This window comes from Phoenix dactylifera, chromosome 15, assembly GCF_009389715.1.
Source record: "Phoenix dactylifera cultivar Barhee BC4 chromosome 15, palm_55x_up_171113_PBpolish2nd_filt_p, whole genome shotgun sequence".
In the NCBI taxonomy this organism is placed as follows: Eukaryota; Viridiplantae; Streptophyta; class Magnoliopsida; order Arecales; family Arecaceae; genus Phoenix; species Phoenix dactylifera.
The window spans coordinates 11,633,366-11,653,711 of NC_052406.1; the positions used below are offsets into that span (position 1 = coordinate 11,633,366).

Genomic DNA, 20,346 nt, shown 5'->3' on the forward strand with positions numbered 1-20,346 from the left:
AGTAACAAGGAATGACACCATTCGATTATTTATAGCCCTATTCTTAGCCACAGGGAAAAAAAGCACCTGGATTGGTCTCCTCCCACGGCCAGGGCTAAAAAATTGAAGGCGTGGTCGGTGTAAGCGTAGGAAAGAAGGGGATGGCACCGTTCGTCGTTACTCAGTAATAGCCGCCTTGTCATCGGAGATGGTGCGCGTTTCCTCCGGTAAGGATAAGTTTGGTCACACTAGCTCCTCCGTCCGGGTCCCACACGTAGACGCGGTTCATTTTGCTCTTTATATACGCGAAGGCCGTTGCTCTATCGGCCACCCAAGACAAAGCCTCACCTCCTACTCCTTTGCTTTAACCTTCCATTGTGTGGTTCCAACCCTTTGAGCAGTGGCTTTCTCCTCCTCCCTCCATGAAGAGTTCTAGTGGTGGCTCAGCAGCTAAGATGGAGAGGAAGACAGTGGAGAAGAACAGGAGAATGCACATGAAAAGCCTCTGCATGAAGCTCGCCTCTCTCATCCCAAAAGAACACATAAGCACCTCCAAGGTACCATCACATCTTATGATTCCAAATTCTCTGTTCTTTTCCCTTCTTCCCACCTTGTTTTCAGGGTATTGCACCTTATTTGAAGTTATAGACACGGATTGCTATAATTCTGATATCAGCTTCATGCTATTGGCATCTGGTTCCATCCGGTTAATTAATTCGGTGAAAGAGTGAAGCTGGAATCGCTGGCTTTTACTCTCTAATCATTGCATGAATACAGGTCTCCATATTGTTCTATAGATTGGGCAAGTAGGATGAATTGCCAGGAGCTTCTTATTGTCCCCCCTTTGATCTATACATTGGGGACTATTTGCAGTAATTTTTTTTTTTTTAGCATCTACTTTTCTATCAAGACCTTCCTTAATTATTTATTGTTTTCAGGTCTTTTCGTTTTAGTTTTCATTTGAATAACATAATAATAAATCCAATAAATTGAGATTTTTTTATACTAAATTCCAAATCCCCACGTGATGTGCTCTATCATTGAGCTTGGCTTCTTTTTTTTTTTTCAAAAAAAAAAAACTTTTCAAATAGCTAATAAAAACATCCCACATGGCATGTATGTTGGCGTCGGACCAAGAAGTAATAAAGAATTCAGTTGGAGATTCGGAGAGATCTTAGTAAGAAAAAAAATATAGTCGTGCTCATCTGTGATGCGAGACATCTGTTATTTTTATTTGACGATAAGGTTTTTGTGCATCTGAGTGGGCCAAAGTGTGAGCAATTGGGTCGAGCATGTCCTTTAACAGGTCATCACCTTAACTTCATGCAGATGGTTCTGGCTTGTGTCCAAATTGTGACGTGGACTCCAATTAGGTCAGGTTTAGACAGCACAGAATTGCATCAAACACGGCCGGACTCGGATCAAACCTGATAAAAATATGCTAGATCGAATCAAAAGCACCGGCCGAGAGCACCTAGATTGGATCGAATTTTAAAACATTTTCTACATTGATCATAGTGATCCTCTTCCAGTAATAAAAGCCTAAAAAATATCGGCCTTAAGTTTCATGAATTAATTATGTCTAAAAGCACCTTTAGCTTTTACCACCATTTGAGTGGGTCATACCGAGCAACACTCTGGAGATGCTCTTTGAAATTTCTCAAGTTCTTCTTCAAGAAAAATCTGAAAACAAAGTGGGATGCTTAATGATTCAATAAATGATGCATATAATTACATAATATATTTCCATAATATTGTGAAAGCATTTACACAATATATCTCGCATTCATACCAACTTTTGGTTGTGTTGTAAAATCTTACAACATGTTCATAAATTCTTTTGAGAAGCATCATGAGAAAGCGATTAGATGGCAAGAGAAGCAATCTGCATACTAGCTAGAAGTTTTCAGAATCGAATCTTTCTGCTAGATATTACTAAATCTTCTCTCTTGACCTTTTGACTTGTTTAGGATGTTTTGACACAACAAGATCACTTGGATGTGGCCACATCGTACATTAAAAAGCTTCAAGACAGGATTGAAAACTTGAAGCAAAGGAGGGAATTGCGAACAAGCATCGATGGAATCAACAACGATATGAGCAGTGGGATGACGATAGGCATTAGGCTGCCCGTGATTGAAGTAAGACATCAAGATTCGAACTTGGAGGTCGTTTTGATAAGTGGGCTTGACAAGAGGTTCATGTTCCATGAGGTGATCAGTATCCTTGAGGAAGAAGGCGCAGAAGTTGTCAGTGCAAGCTTCTCTGCTGTTGGTGACAAGATCTTTCACGTAATTCACTCCAAGGTAATCTATCACAAGTTGCCTTCTTTCTCCTTATTTGTCACTTTAATGGAAACCTTTGCAGACCTATGAAGGAATAATAATAATAATAAAAGCCAAAGAAAAGAAAAGAAAAGAACCCTCCACATAATAGTAATTTGCAAATGCGTCTCATGGATTTTATGCACTGCACAAATCATAAGGCAACCACATGCCAGGATCGAAGAGATCCGTATGCCTTACGATTCGTGCAATAATACTTGGATCCACTTGCAGCACCAAGATAGGCTCTACCCTAAATGTTAGAATGTTTTGAATCGGCCATCTTTGTTTGCTCAATTAAGTACCCGTATGGGCGTCGTTAGCCCGCCAACTCCTTCGGTAGGTAATGATCAAGGCATTTAATCAGGAAGCAAATTTAAGAGTCTTGCTAAGTTAAACTTGGTTTCTAGTAGCCATACCTGCATGAGTTGAATCTGACAAGCCTCAGAATGTGCCCATGGGCTTTAATTCAGAATTTAAACAAAAAGAAAAAAAAGGAAAAAACAGAGAAATGGGGGCAGAAGAACAAAAAAAAATCCAGAGGATGGTTATAATTTTCTTTTATGGTTTTGCCTAAAATACACATAATGAGTGCACATATAATGAAGGTTTTCTTGGTTTGTGCAGGCAGTTAGCTCTAGAATCGGCTTGGAGGTTTCAAGGGTATCTGAGAGACTAAAGGAGTTGGTTCAATGATCAATTGTAGATCCTCAAGAAGCTGCAACCCTAGAAACCAGATCGAAAAGCAAATTCGATAAAAGGGGAAGGAACACATTGAACAGAGTTATGAGTTATAATTTCCCTTGAAGCATGATTCTGATGGCGAAATGGGAAAAGATCGTTGACAACTGCAGTCAATAGCATAGAACATAGAGAAGGAATTACTCTCTTGTATTGGTAGCTGTGGCTTTGATGATGCTCAAAAAAACTTCTCTTTTCGCTCTTTAGTACATGGGTATACTAGGAGGTTTGTACCTTGCTCTGGAGCAGCAATGGGTATTAAGAAGCTCGAGATATAATGCCAACTTTGAAGCTCTTTAACTATGGATATGGCATGATAGATAAATTGTTAAAGCAATTGCTTCAATTGGACATGGAGAATGATCATTTTGTAATGTATGCATTAGCTGAGGCATATAAAATTATGTCCATGAAACTTATATTGGAGATCAATAACATACACTCGCATGTGTGCAAGTAACAAGCTTTTCCATGTTGATGTTGTTATCTACATGTAAAGTAATGGCTTTTGTGCAACGTCGAAAGGGTCCTGATGTAGTGGGATCGTTCGGATTGTTACAACCTCTAGCAGATGGTTTGAAATTGATTCTAAAAGAACTTATTTCACCAAGTGTTAATTTCTCTCTTTTTAGAATGGCTCCGGTGGCTACATTTATGTTAAGCCTTGTCGCTTGGGCCATTGTACCTTTTGATTAGGATATGGTATTGTCAGTTACTTTATCTGTTTGCCATATCTTCATTAGGTGTTTAAGAAATTATTACAGTAGGTCGGTCTATAATTAGCGGGGGCGGCAGTTCGGTCACCTATAATTGGCGGACCAATTAGTCAAAAATGGGTTTGTGCCTTTCGATAGAGGATAGGGCATATCCATAATCTTAATCATTTCCACCCAGGCTCTTAGGCTCTTCTCTTGGTTAACATGAACTTCTTACTTTAAGGCCATGACTAACAACTTTGTTTTATTAAGAAATGTAATATTCATGCCATTTATAATTGTGAGCGCTAGGAACACATTGTGTGGTAGGGTCAACCTGATTTATGCTTTGACTTATATTAGTTCGACTCCATTCAATAATTCCCATGTTGGACCAGGAGGCATCTAATTTCATAGAGTAAGGTCTATATTCCATGATAGATTAGGTCCACTTTAATCGATATGTTCCCTTGGATTTGGTCTTGGAGGCTAGTCGATTGGGTTGAAATTGAGCTCCAGCTGGCTTTGCATGCGATGACAAATGTCTCATCCTCTTATATTACAAATTATTGTTAACAGATAAAATAAAATTAGGAAAAAAGAAAAAGATGATATGTTACTTTTAAGATGCTATTGTTGCTGAAATTAACCTAGAACACTTTGTTAAATATATGTAAACTCATTTTTTTATATGATTCACAAGAAGGTTAGGATGTTGATATGTAAAAGGCTTTAGGTTGCCACAAGTGGCTAGAGAAACCCTCATGCGGTCATCCTTTGTGTATGTCGCCTTACTTACTCGAGAAATTGATAAGATACATGGTGTGCATTGGATGACATCCACATTCCTCGTTCTTTTTTCTATCATTTGATTACAATTGTCAATTTTGGCGATCTAAATCACTTTTGTTAATTTGCAACCAAGACACTAATTTCAACTGTGGTGGCGCCTAAAACATTAAGATTTATAGCCTCCTGCAGAAATATGATATTTTCCTTGAGACAATTATTATTATTGAGAAGAAATCCTTAGGATGGTATATCACAATCTTGTCATTTAATGAGATTTTAAGCCAAAATGGATTGCGGAGAAAATTATTTCAAGGAAAACCAAAGAGTCTATAAGCTGCGCCGGGGCCGGTCATGGACATTCGGAGACGCTCCCACATAATTCTTCGTGGACGAAAAGGCCCCTGTCTTTGTTTCCACGGACCTTCCAACGCCGAAGGGCTTTTCCGTCATTTTATTCTAATCCGTTTAGCTTGGAGAAAATTCGACCGTTGCTGGCCCAACGTTCCAATTTTGCAAACCTTAAACGCTTTCCTTCTTGCTCCCCTTCCATGCTTAGAGTCGATCAACTCTCTCTCGCGCGCGGGCGCACCCATTCCTTTCTCCTCTCTTCCGGCGATATTTAGCGAAGTACGGAATTCTCAATCGAAGTCTCCTTGGTTTCCTATTCGTTCTTCTCCCCGGTTTCTCGCTTCTTTTGAGGATTTCTTTTTCGCTGTAACTTCTTGATCAAGGTTTCATGGCCTTTCTGGTGGGTACTTGAGCCGGGTTTTTGATCTCTATCAAGAACTCAAGAAATTAGGTAGCTTTAGGTTCGTGGATCGAGAACAGGGGAAATCGGCTCGCGTTCAGTATATATGTAGATGGATCTTCTTTGTTCTTGGTATTTATTTATCGTTTCAGATCTTATCTCTCGAAGAGTCAGAGCCAGAATAGTCCATTCGACGAGTTTTTTCCGAACTCTCTTTCTTGTGGGATTCTCAAACTCTTTTTCTGATGGTACTTGGACACCCCATCGGAATTTTGTCCGATCTGGTTAATAGCAACCATCACCTTTCTGACAAAAATTCACGATTCTGGATTTTAATCTACTTCATATTATGCTATAATTATTCTCAGATTGATAGTTTTTTGGGGGATTTTCTTGATTGTTCTTCTCCAATTCTACAGTGCTTTGCTCACACCGTTTTCTTGATAGGCTAATCTTTTGCTTCATATTGCATCAGCTTCGATTTTATTAATTTGCATCTAAATGCTGGAAATGAGAGGATTTTCTTGCATTCTGATGGTTGTTTGATTCTTCTCGTCTTCTCCAGGCGCGCGATGGCGACACTGGCACCAGGGATTCTATTGAAGCTTCTCGATGGCATGAACACCGGAAAAGCTGCCAAACTAACCGGGGAGCACCGAAATGCTCTCTTGCAGGTGACCGACATCGTCCCAGCGGACCTCGATGAGAAGGATCTCTGGCCGAGGCACGGATTCTTCATCAAAGTATCAGATTCCTGCCACTCCATCTATGTCAGCCTGCCATCCGATCAAGATGACCTTGTGCTCAGCAACAAGCTGCAGCTTGGCCAGTTCGTCTATGCCGGCAGCTTAGAGCCAGGATCACCGGTTCCAGTTATCATGGGAGTGAAGCCGCTCCCCGGAAGACACCCTCTGGTGGGCACGCCGGAACCCGTCGTCGCAGCGAAAGGCAGCCGCCGCCAAAGAGGCTCATGGGGGCCGGACCAAAACCGGACCGGCGGTGCTCCCTCACCGGAGGTCGTCAAGCCGACCGCACTGGTATCCGCCGGGAAAACCCCAGTTAAGGATCGGGCACGAAGTACTCAGGTTTCGCCGCTGGTTAGCGGGAGAGTGGCCCCAAGATCGTCAGTAAGCGGAGCGCTTCTGTCCAAGATGGCAGACTTAAAGGAAGCAAGCTCAGCTTCACTAAGGAAAAGCTGCGTCTTCTCCAAGTCCTCGAGGAGCAAGACCCTGTGCGAGCGCAATCCTAAAATCCCAAAGAGTCTCTTCCCCACTGTAGGTATTTGAACCAACCCCGGTTTCCAAAAATTTTGTGAAGTTTATCATCCGACTATATAACAAGTTCTCTTTTATAGGAGAATAATGCAACAACTTTCACAACTAGATTGAGAAGCGCTGCTAAAGCTGAAGATTTCTCCTCAGCGTCTGATGAGCAACAAGAAGACAATTCAGTGACATCTAACCAAGAAAGCTCGGGAAATCGCTTGCAATTACCTAGAAAGCTCAGCACACTAGGAAAGGTGAAGTGCTTGACCTCCTACTGCAAGCTAATTGAAGTTGTTTTTATATGTTCTAGTTCTTGAAAAGGTTGCATGCATTTTGAATCCTTCAGGAGGCGATTCAGCGCAAAGAAGCAGCTGGGAAGGTAGCTCTTCAAGCGCTGCGAGATGCTTCTGCCACAGAAACTATAGTTCGGATCCTCAAGTAAGCTGATGAAGACTACTACTTTTGAGACCCAAGTTCATACTGTGTGCACTCTTTCCTTTTGAGGGGGCAGAGGTTTCAGATTTTTTTTTTTTTCTTGGCTGCTTGCAGGATGTTCTCAGACTTGAGCACTGCTGCGAGACCAGAAGCTCCAGCTGCTTGCTTCGATCGGTTCCTAAGCTTTCATCAAGAGATTGTGCAGGCAATGACTGACCTGGAGACGATTCGAGCAGCTACTTCAATTAGCGAGACAAATAAGGAGTCGACAGCAGTGAAACCAAGCGAGAAGGATGATCAAGCCATAATCCTGCAAGAGAGAGCACATAATTCAATCAACGGAGATGGGCAGGAAAATATGAAATCCAAGAGAAGAGCAGTTGTTTCTAATTCAGTTTCATTTGGCCCTGAAACAAGTGAGTTAAAAGTAAGCCTCGTCAAGCACCGGAGATCGAGTGGGAACCAAAAGACTTCTTCAGGTAGGAAAGGAGTGGATGATGGCATCGATAAAGATGAGAACAAAGCACCGTCTCCTAGCTTGGGTGGCTCGATAAAGTTGGCGAAGAATATACGAGATGAAGCTGCACTTTGGTTTATGGAGTTCCTGGAGGCGGCATTGGAATCAGGCCTGAAGAAAACAAGAGGTTCTATGGGTGTTGGTGGACGGAAGTCAGGATGCTGCCCGCAGTCATTGATACTGAGGGTAATCAACTGGGTAGAGGTGGAGCTTCCCAAGAATCCAGTCCATCCTAGAGTAACACAGATAGCAAGAAAACTAAGGATAAAAGCAAAGAATCCTTGATTCAAACGCAATTGTTATGCAGAGTGGAATAGGTCTCCTAGATCCCACTGTTGATTATGTAATGATTTGAGCCTATATGTATATATGTGTATGTGTGTGTACATTTCATTCGTGTGTAGAATGGATACTAGCAGTTCTTTTACGATTGTCATAAAAATTAAAATTTTAAATTCTGTAGAATGGAGGTGTCGCAAATGAGATGCCCCACTATCCTGTCCTATCCCAGCAACGGTTCCAAACTTACATTCTAGTAGGTATCCTCCATCTTTCTCCCGCTTATTCTTTTCTTTCCTTCTTTTTTTTATCCTTCTTTTTTTTTTCTTTTCTTATCTTTATCCCTTCCTTTCTTTCTTGTTTCATTTTTCTTCTTTTTCTTTCCTTTCTTTCTTCTTTCTTTTCTCCTTTTCTTTTTCTTCTTTCTTTTCTTTCTTTTTTCTTTCATTTTTCTGCTTATTCTTTTCTTTCACTCTTTCCTCATGTTTCCTTCTTCTTTTTTTTCTCTTTCTACTTCTCCCCCACATAGATGGATTTTTTTGGAGTCCTAACCCTATCCCGGTTCCATTTTCTTACAAGAACGAGATGGGATGTCAAGACGCCCTCCATTCCATCGGAATTTAAAACTCTGGTAAAAATTATTTGTTAACTGTTCGAAACCTAATTTTCGAAAAGAAAGTGGGCAAAATAGTGCATAAACTTTTTAATCAAAAATGAAGATGCAAAGGGCAAACTTGTGCAAAAAAAGAATATTTGAGTTCAAGATGGTTCCCTCAAAAAAAGAAAAAAAGTTCAGGATGGATTTTTTGATTAATATTATTAGTATAGGACCTATTTGTTATCACCGTTGTTTTTGTGTTTCTGTTCCGATGCAAAATAATGAAATATCATACAAACATAGTATTTATACAAAATTTCTACCATTTGTTCCTTTTATTTTCATTTTTTAAAACAACAAAACTTTGCTACCAAAAGCTCTAAATTTTATTAATGATTTTGAGAAAAATAAGAAAGTTTTATGATACATGTTTTTTCTTCACTCTAGTTCACTCTTCTAGTATTTTTGAAAACAACAATGAAAAAAAAAACAGGCCCTATACTAAAAAAAAAAAAACAACAACAACAATGAAAAAGAAAGGTAATGCCAAACCGCCCCATACTTTTTACCTTATTGGAGTTTTAAGTAGAAGGTTATAAAATACTGAAATCACCATAATCTTCATGATGATTTTATTGACAGCTTTTTTTTATGAAGGTTGTGATATTTATGACTAGTAGTAGATTTTAAAGCCAATTTTGAACGCACACAAAAAAAAATAACTAAAAATTTCTGAAAATTGTTCTCATATTTCTTTTTCTTCTTCTTTATTATCATCATCCAGTTCTTATCGATCACAAGTCCGTTAGATTGAGCAAAATTTAGCAACCAACTACGAACTTGACATCCATCATCTAATAAGACATACATATCACTGTAGTTGTTGCTAGCATGCGTTTAGACTTGCATCGGTTATATATTGAGAAGATTTAATCTTAGATATTTATAAAAACTAAGAATCCTAAATAATAACTTTCTATATAATTTTTTGCATAAAGTCCTAGACTATTACAATGATAAAGTCAATTAGAGTTCGAACGGGTCGCTAGGTAATCAAGACTATGGTAGAAGTATTACCAGCTTTGCGAAATTTGGCAATCTACATATAAAAATGGTAAAAAAAATAATAATCTGATATCGAACCTGAGATACATGGAAAAAGTCCTGTTATTTTTGTAATGGTCTAAAACTTCATCCAAAAAATTAAGCTTGAAACTCGTGTACTTCAATAAAATGTAAATCTAGCTATATTTAAAGAACTAATATAAAATTATTAAATAAGAGAGTTAGCATTTTAAATATTTCACAAAATAAAAAACAGTTAGCAATCTATAATAAAAGGTCTAAATTTTTAAAGCTACTAAAATTATAAAAACAAAGGAGATGAGGACGTAATGGAAACAATCACAGCCAATTACTCCACTCGTTTACCAAAATGAATATTCTTGGGCGATGATGGTAGTGATAGGGGTGACTGTGAGATTAGCGGCAGCCACGATGGTGGCCACGATCACCCTTGTTTCTCAATGTATTATAATGGATTTTCTTTTTTTTTTTCAGGCTACAAAAGTGGTGTCTGATAATGGACATTGTTTTTTATTTTATTTTAGTAGCTAATTTTCAAGAGAATTTTTTCCCTCCATAATATTCTCTGACTTCCCAACTCTCATATCATTGAATCCTAAAGTAACAACTTCTTGAAGTAATGGGCTGCTGCATCAGCTGATCGCTAGAGAATCTTCCTTCTCTAGAAATTTTCTTCTCTTGCTTATATGAGTTTTTCCAATACTTCCATGTTAGGATTAGTTACTAGTTCTAATTTGATACAAATTCATATTTTTTGGGAACTAGTGGGAATGTGTTCATATTTATTAATAGGGTTTTGGTTCACACGGCCGCAAGTGCTTGTCAAATACCCAGGCAGGGTCTAAACCTCGTCTTTTTGATTATGCTGAACATCCATCTTCATATCTCCAATTGTCACCTGAACCTTGGCACAAACATCTCAAGCCACAAGGAAGAACAGGTAACAAGAAAAGAGTGCAACCATGTAACGAAATTCTTTTGCTCCATCTTTCCTCTTAAGTGTCCTAAAAAAATATATACAACTGAAGAATCTTAACTTGTAATCAATGACAGTGATTCTTCCTTAAATGCACTCTGGAATAAATCTATTGCCATCTATTAAGCATCCAAAAGATGTGATATTCAGCTTAATTTCAAGCATAGTTGGCTCAGCTGATGTATTTCGTTCAAGTTTCCATCTAAACATTGACAAGAAATGGGGCATGGAACAGTTTCATGTGTGGATAGTTATTGCACCAGAAGTCTGATCACTGGAGGAGATTGAGGCATTCCATTAGGGCATCCGTGTGCTCAGGTTTTCCCACAGAAACACGAACATAGCCCTTTAATTCCTTGTTATTGTAGTGGCGAATCATCACACCCATCTGGGCAAGGTCTTCCTGAAAGAACTTCAAGAAATGGTAAGGGCACGGACAGAGCGAAAAGGAAAAGAAGGAACATAAAAATGATAATCTTTCCCTTTCATAGTTTTAACATGTGAAGACTTTTGTGAATGCTATTTCCAACAACTACCGACATTCAAGATAAAATGGATTTGTCAAATTTATCATGTGCAATAAAACATATATTGAAGTATGCTTGATGCCAAATTGAAACATCATCTGGTAGGTTATCTTCATGACTACATGTACAAACATTAAAAAAAACTCCACTGCATCCAGTAAACAAGGAAGAATGATATCTCATCTTGAAACAAAAGGATTGTGCCAGAAAGCAGATCATGAGAGTTTCCTAAGATGATTTTATTCTAAAAATTACTAAAAACATGTTTCCATATTTTCAGATATAGTACTTCTATAATCCTACACCCACCTACTTTGAGTGTGAGTCCCGCACCTATATATATATTAAAATAATATTTCATAACAACTCAAAGGAAGCTAGATCATATCGAGGACATGCATACTTCAAAAAAGCTAGGATCACCATGTCCAATGAAGCAGAAATAAACAGAAAAGTTCACACATAAACCTTTAATATGATTGCACCTTCATTATGGGCTGAAGGCTTTTGTCAATATAGATATCTAACACTTCTTATATATGATATAGAAGATCCGAAATTATTTGTGGTCTGAATTTTCTATGCACTTAAATGCTAAACTGGTAAATAGTGAAAAAGTTATATTCATGAGTTTGGTCCTACCATCCCATCTCTACTTATTAATCCCACAGATGACCACCATGTCTGCCAGGAAGGAAAGAAATCTTCTCATAGTTGACTAGTACAGATCTTTCCGTATCTTGAGTCCCTTCTCACTTCTCATACCATCCACAAATATAATTCTTACAGCTCTATAAAATATAATATTCAAGTACTTTTGACTGAGTAGGTCTTGACTGTGAATAGTGATGTATTTCATCAGCAGCTGAAAATGTGGCAAGCTCATTAAACCAAAGAAATATGTGCCTGCTCTTTAGAGGTTCTGCTCTGCTTGCAGAATCCACAAAGTATCTAACCTAGATCTGTGGCAAAGATGTTTCTTCTGTTTTGCAGAAATCGCACAAAATCTAGCCCATATTCATACTGTAAGGACTAACTGTTCAAGGTATTTTTGTTTGTTGATTCTAACAACATTTTCACGTCCTCCCATTTTCCATGTGAAGTTGCATTTCTTTTTCCGTCTACCTAATTTTGTGATTTTTATTATCTGAAAGTCCTCCATAATCCCAGTTTAATGCTCAAACATTTATGCAGTCTTATGATTGTACTCTGAACAAAATATTATGATCCATTTCTATCTATACATAATCAGATGTTGATATAAATTATATACAAAATTGAATTCAGATTATATATCCATTATCTAGAGTTTTATCCATGCAAGATAAAGCAAAATAAAAGCCAAATATTTATATTTCTTTAACCCATTCTGATTACAATAATCGACAGCTCTAATTTATATTTCACAAGCTCCACTTCTATTTATTTGGACATTGGTGAAAACATCAACCAGAGTTCTCGTTTAACCTTTCTCTCTTCACGAAGCCTATATTAGACTAATTATATTCTCAACAGACATGAATATTTCTAATATTCAATGCACAAATAGTTATTTTTAATATCCACTAACATCCATCTTCTATTCATATCTATCAAATGAGGAGAAGATACAGATATAATCATACACATAATCTGTACCAATACACCCACTACATGAAATTTACGGGCCTCCTCTCATGGTAAAGACTTCAATCATCAGGAATCCCACAATGTATCATAATGTAAGTTGTGCACTTGTTGTACGCTCCTAATACATGTCTTGAAAATTGTCCTAAGTCCCGTTCTACATCCCTTTCTCATCATCCACCATATAAGATATCGGTACTTTATCATTAGCTTTTTACAAATTGCCTTTTTTTACAAATTGCCTAAACCATGTTTAGGTCATTTTCTACTCTTTTCTTTTTCCTATAATTGCCTAAGCACCATGTAGAACCTGGTTATCTAAAGAAGCATTTATTGTCCTGTGCAAAGTGACAAGATCCATTGAATACCCAAACAGCCATCTTATGTAGCATATGCAAGGCATCAAGTTAACCAGCCAAAATAATGTAAACAATTTAGGCCCAAAAATTCAATACCACACAAAGAGATAAAGAGAAAGATTTAATTTAAGTAGCCACTAGTATGAACATGAAACATTTTCTAGCAAAATTAGCGGTCAATAATTGCTAGTGCACAACTATTGGGCAATTGATATCTATTCGCATGCCAGACAGAAATGAAGTATCAACATTATAAAGGAAAATACCATCCAGATAGCTGACACATCCACGCACACACACATATACATATATATGCATATGCATATGTATATGTATTTGCATATATAAACATCGAAGACATGCATCATATTATCGTTAAATCAGATAAGATGTCTCCAAAAGTTTATGATAAGTTGAGGAGTAGAAGTTCATGTATGCTGTATGTTATAGTTACAATCTAAAAGGGAAAAATGGTTGCTAAGATTGTCCGTTTCAATTAAAATGGCATTTATCTCGTCAAAATGGCACTGTCTCTAATGAGCCAATTTTTCCATGTCTTCAACTTGGTGTCTTTAGAAAACAGAACTGTGAAAATCAGAGAACTGACTAACATAACTAACAAAAAAGTTGTATTGCTATGTACCAACTGAACAACTTTTAAAGATTTCACATCAACTTGTAAATAGATAGGGAAAAGCAACAATTAGCTAGCAACTATTAGTGTAAAACTTGTTTCAAAGATAAATACCTTCAGTTTCTTAGCATCCTTTCCAGATGTAACCTCACAAAGAATGAAATTTGAATAACTTGGATATGGCTTCAGGAAGGGTACTCCTTTCAGAGATTATACAACCTTTTGCCTTTCTTGCACAGAGAATTCTTCACTCTCTGGAGAAAAAGTTGAGATGGAATATTGATAGCATGGAGGATTAGGCATAGTCACACTTTCAGGATAGATCAAATAAGAAAGTACAAGAGATATTTCATAGGACAAAAGTACCTCCAAGTAACCAGGGGTTCTGCAGAGCCGCACATGCAGCGACTTCTGCTGCCACGGACACATTATACGGCTGCTTTGCCCGCCACAGATATTCAATAATGCTAAGAGGAAATGCTCCATATCCAACACGAAGTCCAGCTAAGCCTGTTTCAATTTCAAGCACAAACTACATCTTTTCACAGTTTTGGCTAATGAAAAAAAAAAAGGTAAGGAGAACTATCGCTGCTGAGGTCTTAACCAGAGCAAGAATCTCATGTCCTCTGTAGCACAGACATCACTTTAGGCAACAAAAAAAATTTAGGAACTTTCATAAATCATAATAACCATTGAGCATGTAATTCATGCTGAATCATATACATTTTTAATTTGATCATTCCATTTAAGTGCTCCCTTCAGAAGGACATTAAGAAACACATATATGACCTTTCTTCCCCCCCACTGAAGCGACAACAGAACAAGCAAAAGCCTTTATAACCTTACAGCCATTTGCCCCGTAATATGCACTATATGTCTGAATCATCTAGCCATCCCAGCAGGCGCTCTTACTGAGCCAAAAAAAATTCCAGCTTTTAATATCAGTAAATGAATTATTTTGGGGATCTAAAATTTTCATTTTCCTACAACCTTCGCTTTGATAAACAATTTAAAGGCATACTATTTTTACTTCAGTAATTATTTTACCTTAGTCTGCACCTGCAATTATATTTCACACTATTTTACCCCTCTTGCACTCTTATTCTTTTCTTCTTCTGTCAAATCCATAGTCCAGAAAATAGTTACAAGCCACGACCTCTTTTAATGGAATTCAGCCCCCTGATCACACACTCCAGTACACTCTCACAGTACCATTGATATTCTTACTTATCATGTATTTGTATATACAAATTGTATTCATGGACACTTGAAATCTAAACACTTGAATCTCATATCAGGTGGCCAAGCAACATTACAGCGAACCTTCATACTTTCTTAACCAACTTCACCCCATCTGCCTTAGTCTCCACCTGCAATTATATTTCACAATATTTACTTCCCTTGTCCCTTATTCCATTCTTCTCGGTCAAATCCATAGTCCAGAAACAGTTTAGATGCACTCAATATCATTTATTGGAATTTTCCCCCCCAAAGAACACACTCCAATACACACACTCTCATAATCTCATTGATATTCCTCATTCTCATGGTTTGCCATACCAGCCCTAGCCAGGCGGTACGGAGCGTATCGTACCGATTCAGTACTGGTATCCGGTATGGAAGGCGTACCGATACTCGATATGGCCAAAAAGACTCCGTACCGTACCGATTCAGTGCTAGTGTGGCACCGATACGGAGTCCGGTGCCGGGGACGGTGAACTTTACTCATCTCTCATGTATAAAAATCCTCCATCCCTCCATATAATAAATGTTCACAATTTGTTTAAGAAGTCTCTGATGTCCAACTACAAACAAGAGCACAAAACAATAAGGTCTAAGGTTGGAACTATACAATTTCAAATCCTTAGCTTAAAAAGTAATTGGAGGAATAAAAAAAGAAGAGATAGTAAGATATTTTCTTCTTTTGCTATTTTATTATTATGAACAGCCGCTCGATGATATCTTTCACGTTTCCTGCCTCCGTCAAAATTTCAGATCTTATCAGCATCTCAGAATGGGGATCTAGCTACTTTTTATACGTCTCAGTCCAAGCTCATGTCCTTTGCAAGTCATTCAAAGATCACAGTGCTTGCTAGGTCTCCACTTTAACGAACCAAATTGATAACATGAAACTCATCTCACAAAGCAGAAACATTTTCAAAGCCATCCACTCCAAAGTCCAAAGCTGTCTCCAATTGACTCTCTGTAGTCATCAAGTAAAACATATCCTCCATCCTACATCTCAACCATGGGTCTTGCCAGAAAAATTGTTTTGACTGCATAGACCTAAAGATATACATAATTCCAACTTTTGTTTGTCCGCAGCTGATTGCAGATCATTCACAATGAAAGATCTATAATAAGTTCCTGGTAATACCAATCCCAACAAGTTAATGAATGCCAAGTTGGTCAAGTGTTCAAGCCATTGTTTTTAACAGATTTTGTAACTTTATCGGCTTTCCACATGTCCTAAATCTATTGTTTTCTACCTTACAGTACAGAACATACATTAAACATAATTGCAAACAAGGAAAACCCACAGAGGATTACAGATACTTGGACTACATAAGAAACTACTGACTGAAGCATTCCAGAGTTAATGGAAGAAGAAATACAATTCAGATATGTAACAATTATGACTGTGGTATTAAGACGCCATAAGAAACAAGCCCATCTAAAATAATAAAAGAACATAAATACTAATGTCCCATCAAAGAAAATGAAAGTTCTAAACCACTGGTAACATTCAGATTTTTTTTACATATATATAATATACAATATGAGCAGCATGCATGCATATTTTCAACAGGCACGCATGCCAAGATCAAGGACAATGATAAGCAACATACAATCTCCAATAGATAAAAGTGTGCAAGAATTGGATATTGAAAAGTACACAAAGCATTTGAGGAAAATAGGTTAGAACAAGAGAGTGAAGATGTCAAACGTATTGCATCCACACCACAGCGTATGAAGCCCTAGATAGAAATAAGAAGCAAAGAAAAACATTTGCATACCTGCTCGTTTGCTAAATGTTCGGAGAACAATCAAATTCTCATGCTTCTTTACCAATCCATCCTCGATTTCATACCAGAGAATTCAATATATGCTTCATCCAGCACAACCAGTATAGGCAAATTAAGAATCTCTAGGAGAGCCTCGTCATTGATTATACTGATACAGAAGATACACGATGACAAGGAAATAACATTAGATGTTCTGAAGAAAATGTTTATGCCTCAAGCATTTCAGGAAAAAGGAAAGTTGCATATAAGTTTCTAATAAATCAGACTATGCAATTTCAACCAAAAGTTCAAGATGAGTTTCTCATAACTTCTCAGTATATATACTGGTTTCTTTCATTGCTGATGACGATATATTATGAATCAGGAAAGGGAAAATACCTTCCATCTGGATTGTTTGGAGAGTCAGGAAAATGCATTTTGGCTTTTCTTGTTCCACCACTTCAACTATCCGAGGGATATCCAAAGTAAATCTGACAGCCTTGGGACTGCAAATGCAGGAATGGCAATGCACATCTCAGAAGATTTTTAATAGTCAAAAGATGAAATTTGTAGAAGATCAAGTAACAGTGGTTTATCTTTTGTTTTGGACAACAGAATTATCCAGCAAAACTAGTCAAATATTAAGAACAAGAAGACTTGACAGATAATAGACAATGCTTGATAAATGAAGTGGAGTATACAAGTCTTTAAGAAAAACAGCGGTTAAATAAAAGAAGCCAGTGGTTATACCCTTAATGACTAGAGCCCATTCACTGCTGCAATCAAACTCATACATTGTAAATGTTGGAGGGCAGTCCACGATTTTGTCACCTGGATCAAGTACACATCTGTAGGAATGTTACAGAATAAACAAAACATCAAATGTGCTGATATCCCTTAAAGGTAAAGGAAACATCTCTATATTCATAAAATAAAAATAAAAATAAAATAAGAAACTGGAGTTTCAAGTTTTAACCTCATGATTAAGTCAATGCAGCTCATCTGCACCACACCCAGCAAGTATATAATCAGAATCTAGGCCTGAATCTTCAGCAAGAGCAGCACGTAAACGGCGACTCTGAGGGTCAGGGTATACATAAGGAAATCTTAAAAGCTCCCAAAGCATCAAGTACCTATAAAAAATATCTGGAGTACATAGTTTAGATCTTTATACTGTTAATAGCTCTGAGCAAATATATGGTTCTAATAAATGGTAAATCCTTTTCCCCCTATTTTTGCACTGTTTACAATTCATTGGTGTACTAAATAAAAGGTTGCAGTGCAGTAACGAAGATCAAGTAACATGCCATCAACTTATGGATATTATATGTTTTCAGTGGAAAGGATTACAATCCTTATCATTAGAGAAAACAGAATAAAGAAGGAAAAAAGGAGCTTTAGGTGTCAGGTCCCAGCATGCCTGCACCAACACAATTTGAATGTTTATGACTGCACATTTCGCATAATGATTATGATGCCCACTCAGTAACTAAGAATGGCCCTGAAGTTAATTATTGAGAAGCAAACTAAACTTCATGCCGAATGCAATTTTTTATACTTCAGCATGGTAACTTACACGAAAATTTGGGTCCGCATACGGCATCAAACCAGAAATATAGAATATATCAACTCATCCCCTCTATTTGGTTGTGCAAACATGCAGACGCTTAACTTGCAACTCCATCCATAATGCCATAAGTGTGACTTCGGTTGATAACGCATGCACCTCATATGAACCTTCTAATGTATAAACTTCAGGTCATAGAGTCTCACCAATAAGCTTAAGGCAATAAAGAGTTTTGGAGAACCTCGCCTCAAGGTTTGAAAGGAAAGGTGAGACAAGCTCAAATAACAAGTGAGAAATAATTGCAGTGAGACTGGTGAATCTACTTATGGTATGCCTACTACATGGTAGTCCCATAAGTAAGTACTCAAGTGAGGAGAAAAAAGCCTGAACTTGCCTCTGGAGGTGGACCATATGGATTTTCATTAGCATCGAGCTTGATTATGTCCTCGGGTTTTCTTCCAAGGCGTGTAGATAATACTGTAAACAAATACAAATTTCCATGCATGCTAGTCCCACAAATAGACTTGGAAACTATACATCATAAATGGTTTAACTAGTGAGGATAAAACATTGTGATAACTTTTTACATATCCCAAAATTTACACATACATTCACGCACATAAGTAGTGAGAGCATACATTATTAAACATTTAAGCACTTCCAATCCCACTAAGTTCAGTCAAGACAAGATTATGTGACATGCATAACATGCATAGCTACTCACAAAACATTGACCAAATATAAGACGAAGGAACTGAATCATGCTAGTTTTGATTAATAGAAGTACAGCCCGCTAACCATCATCAATAAACACTGTATCATCAACTCATTGAATTTCTTTATTGTTAAAAGTCAACGACAACACTTATCAAAGCTCCCTTCAGAACTGAAGGGGGTAGACCCAAATTTAATATTCGCTGCACCTTTAGCGCCAAACTACAGAACAAGTTCCCTGAAAAGGAAAATCTAACAACACTTCACACGTACGCCAACAAAGTTACCGACTTTCTTCACCAACTTACCACTTGAAAGGACAGGAGACATTGTGAACTTCAGATAGTTATGTCAAATGGCAGGACTAGGGTGATAATCTACAAACACTTCACGTGCACAATAAAGATCCCGACTTTTTCGAAGTAGCGCCACTAGAAAGACGCCGAGTTACTTCAAATGCTTACCTCAAAAGGCAGGATTGGCTGGTAGGGAGATAGCTTCTTGAGGTGAAGACGGATGAAGGAATCGCCCGTCACCCGATTCCGGGTTCCGTCGACTTGCTCCGTCGGCAGAGAAGCAGCCATGAAACGCCCCGAGTTTCTTTTGGAAGACCGGAATCCGTGATGGATTGTGGCGATCGACGGAGAAGGGCTGGCGGCGATTCGAATCACACCCATCAACACCTGCAAGAGCGAACACCAAAGAACCGCATTCATCAAAAACGAAGGAAAGAAAAGGGCAAAGATAACGATTACTACTAGACTTCTTCTTACACTTACCCTTTCTCTCTTCGGATGCTGCCCTGGAAGCGCGAGAGGAAAGGGAAGGACGGAAGAACAGAGGGAGGGGAGAAGGTGGCAGAGAATGGGATGCAAAGAACCCTAACGGTCAATGAGGTCAAATTTTTCTATTTATTACTGTGAATAGCCGTTGCTCCCCGTCTCCCCTAGACTAGAGACCGTTTGTGTCGGACCGAGCGCAATTGGCTCAAGTGGTGGGGCCACGCCATGTGTGTTTATTTTTGCAACCGGAAAGATGGTTTTTTTAGGAAAAAAAGAAGTGGCAATACTATGTTGATATCGTTCTGATTTGCAGCTATTTATTTTAAAAAAAAAATCATCCATGCTACAATTATTTCAGTAATGGAAATTACGAATGGTAGAATTATTCATAGAAAATCTATTCATGCATATCATTGATTAGTTCGGTTTCTATGATTAAGTTACTTTAATATACTATAGTGTCACTATATAATTAATATTATTTATAAATTTAGTATAATTTATATAATAATATTATTGTAAATATTGATATTAACAATTGATTATTATGGTGGAAAATAATGCAAATAATTATAATGTAAATTATATTTGATAGGAAAAAAATCATAATAATGTTTTACTGTATGATAAGATAATAATATTTGTCAATAATATATTATAAAATAGAATATATTGGTGATATAATATATAATATTAA

At 37.6% G+C, this 20,346-nt stretch overlaps 2 protein-coding genes, 1 long non-coding RNA gene and 2 pseudogenes across 3 annotated transcripts; 3 read left to right on the plus strand and 2 right to left on the minus strand.

The window, feature by feature from the left end:
• Positions 1-292: 292 nt before the first annotated feature.
• Positions 293-3,386, plus strand: LOC120113314 (transcription factor bHLH162-like). The gene is made up of 3 exons (XM_039134447.1): positions 293-536; positions 1,950-2,285; positions 2,931-3,386. Exons 1-3 carry the CDS (start codon positions 402-404, stop codon positions 2,997-2,999), a joined length of 540 nt encoding a protein of 179 aa, XP_038990375.1. The 5' UTR covers positions 293-401; the 3' UTR covers positions 3,000-3,386.
• Positions 3,387-3,501: 115 nt separating this feature from the next.
• LOC120113341 lies at positions 3,502-3,870 on the plus strand (annotated as a pseudogene).
• A 1,182-nt stretch (positions 3,871-5,052) lies between these two features.
• LOC103705876 lies at positions 5,053-7,924 on the plus strand. Its single transcript, XM_026804180.2, has 5 exons — positions 5,053-5,158; positions 5,845-6,553; positions 6,634-6,798; positions 6,891-6,982; positions 7,094-7,924. The coding sequence occupies exons 2-5, from the start codon at positions 5,852-5,854 to the stop codon at positions 7,779-7,781; spliced, it is 1,647 nt and encodes a 548-aa protein (XP_026659981.2). The 5' UTR covers positions 5,053-5,158; positions 5,845-5,851; the 3' UTR covers positions 7,782-7,924.
• A 2,500-nt stretch (positions 7,925-10,424) lies between these two features.
• LOC120113315 lies at positions 10,425-13,806 on the minus strand. Its single transcript, XR_005515247.1, has 2 exons — positions 13,696-13,806; positions 10,425-10,838 (listed from the first exon to the last, which is right to left on the minus strand). It is a non-coding gene; the product is annotated as an uncharacterized LOC120113315 (long non-coding RNA).
• A 124-nt stretch (positions 13,807-13,930) lies between these two features.
• LOC120113342 lies at positions 13,931-19,197 on the minus strand (annotated as a pseudogene).
• Between the last annotated feature and the right edge of the window lie 1,149 nt (positions 19,198-20,346).

What these genes read in the sequence shown, in the direction of transcription:
- LOC120113314 (XM_039134447.1), top strand. Translation starts at nt 402, where the DNA reads ATGAAGAGTTCTAGTGGTGGCTCAGCAGCTAAGATGGAGAGGAAGACA. An exon ending in AACACATAAGCACCTCCAAG is followed by an intron (nt 537 to 1,949) that starts GTACCATCACAT and finishes TGACTTGTTTAG; the next exon opens with GATGTTTTGACACAACAAGA. An exon ending in TTCACGTAATTCACTCCAAG is followed by an intron (nt 2,286 to 2,930) that starts GTAATCTATCAC and finishes TGGTTTGTGCAG; the next exon opens with GCAGTTAGCTCTAGAATCGG.
- LOC103705876 (XM_026804180.2), top strand. Translation starts at nt 5,852, where the DNA reads ATGGCGACACTGGCACCAGGGATTCTATTGAAGCTTCTCGATGGCATG. An exon ending in CAAAGAGTCTCTTCCCCACT is followed by an intron (nt 6,554 to 6,633) that starts GTAGGTATTTGA and finishes TCTCTTTTATAG; the next exon opens with GAGAATAATGCAACAACTTT. An exon ending in AGCTCAGCACACTAGGAAAG is followed by an intron (nt 6,799 to 6,890) that starts GTGAAGTGCTTG and finishes TGAATCCTTCAG; the next exon opens with GAGGCGATTCAGCGCAAAGA.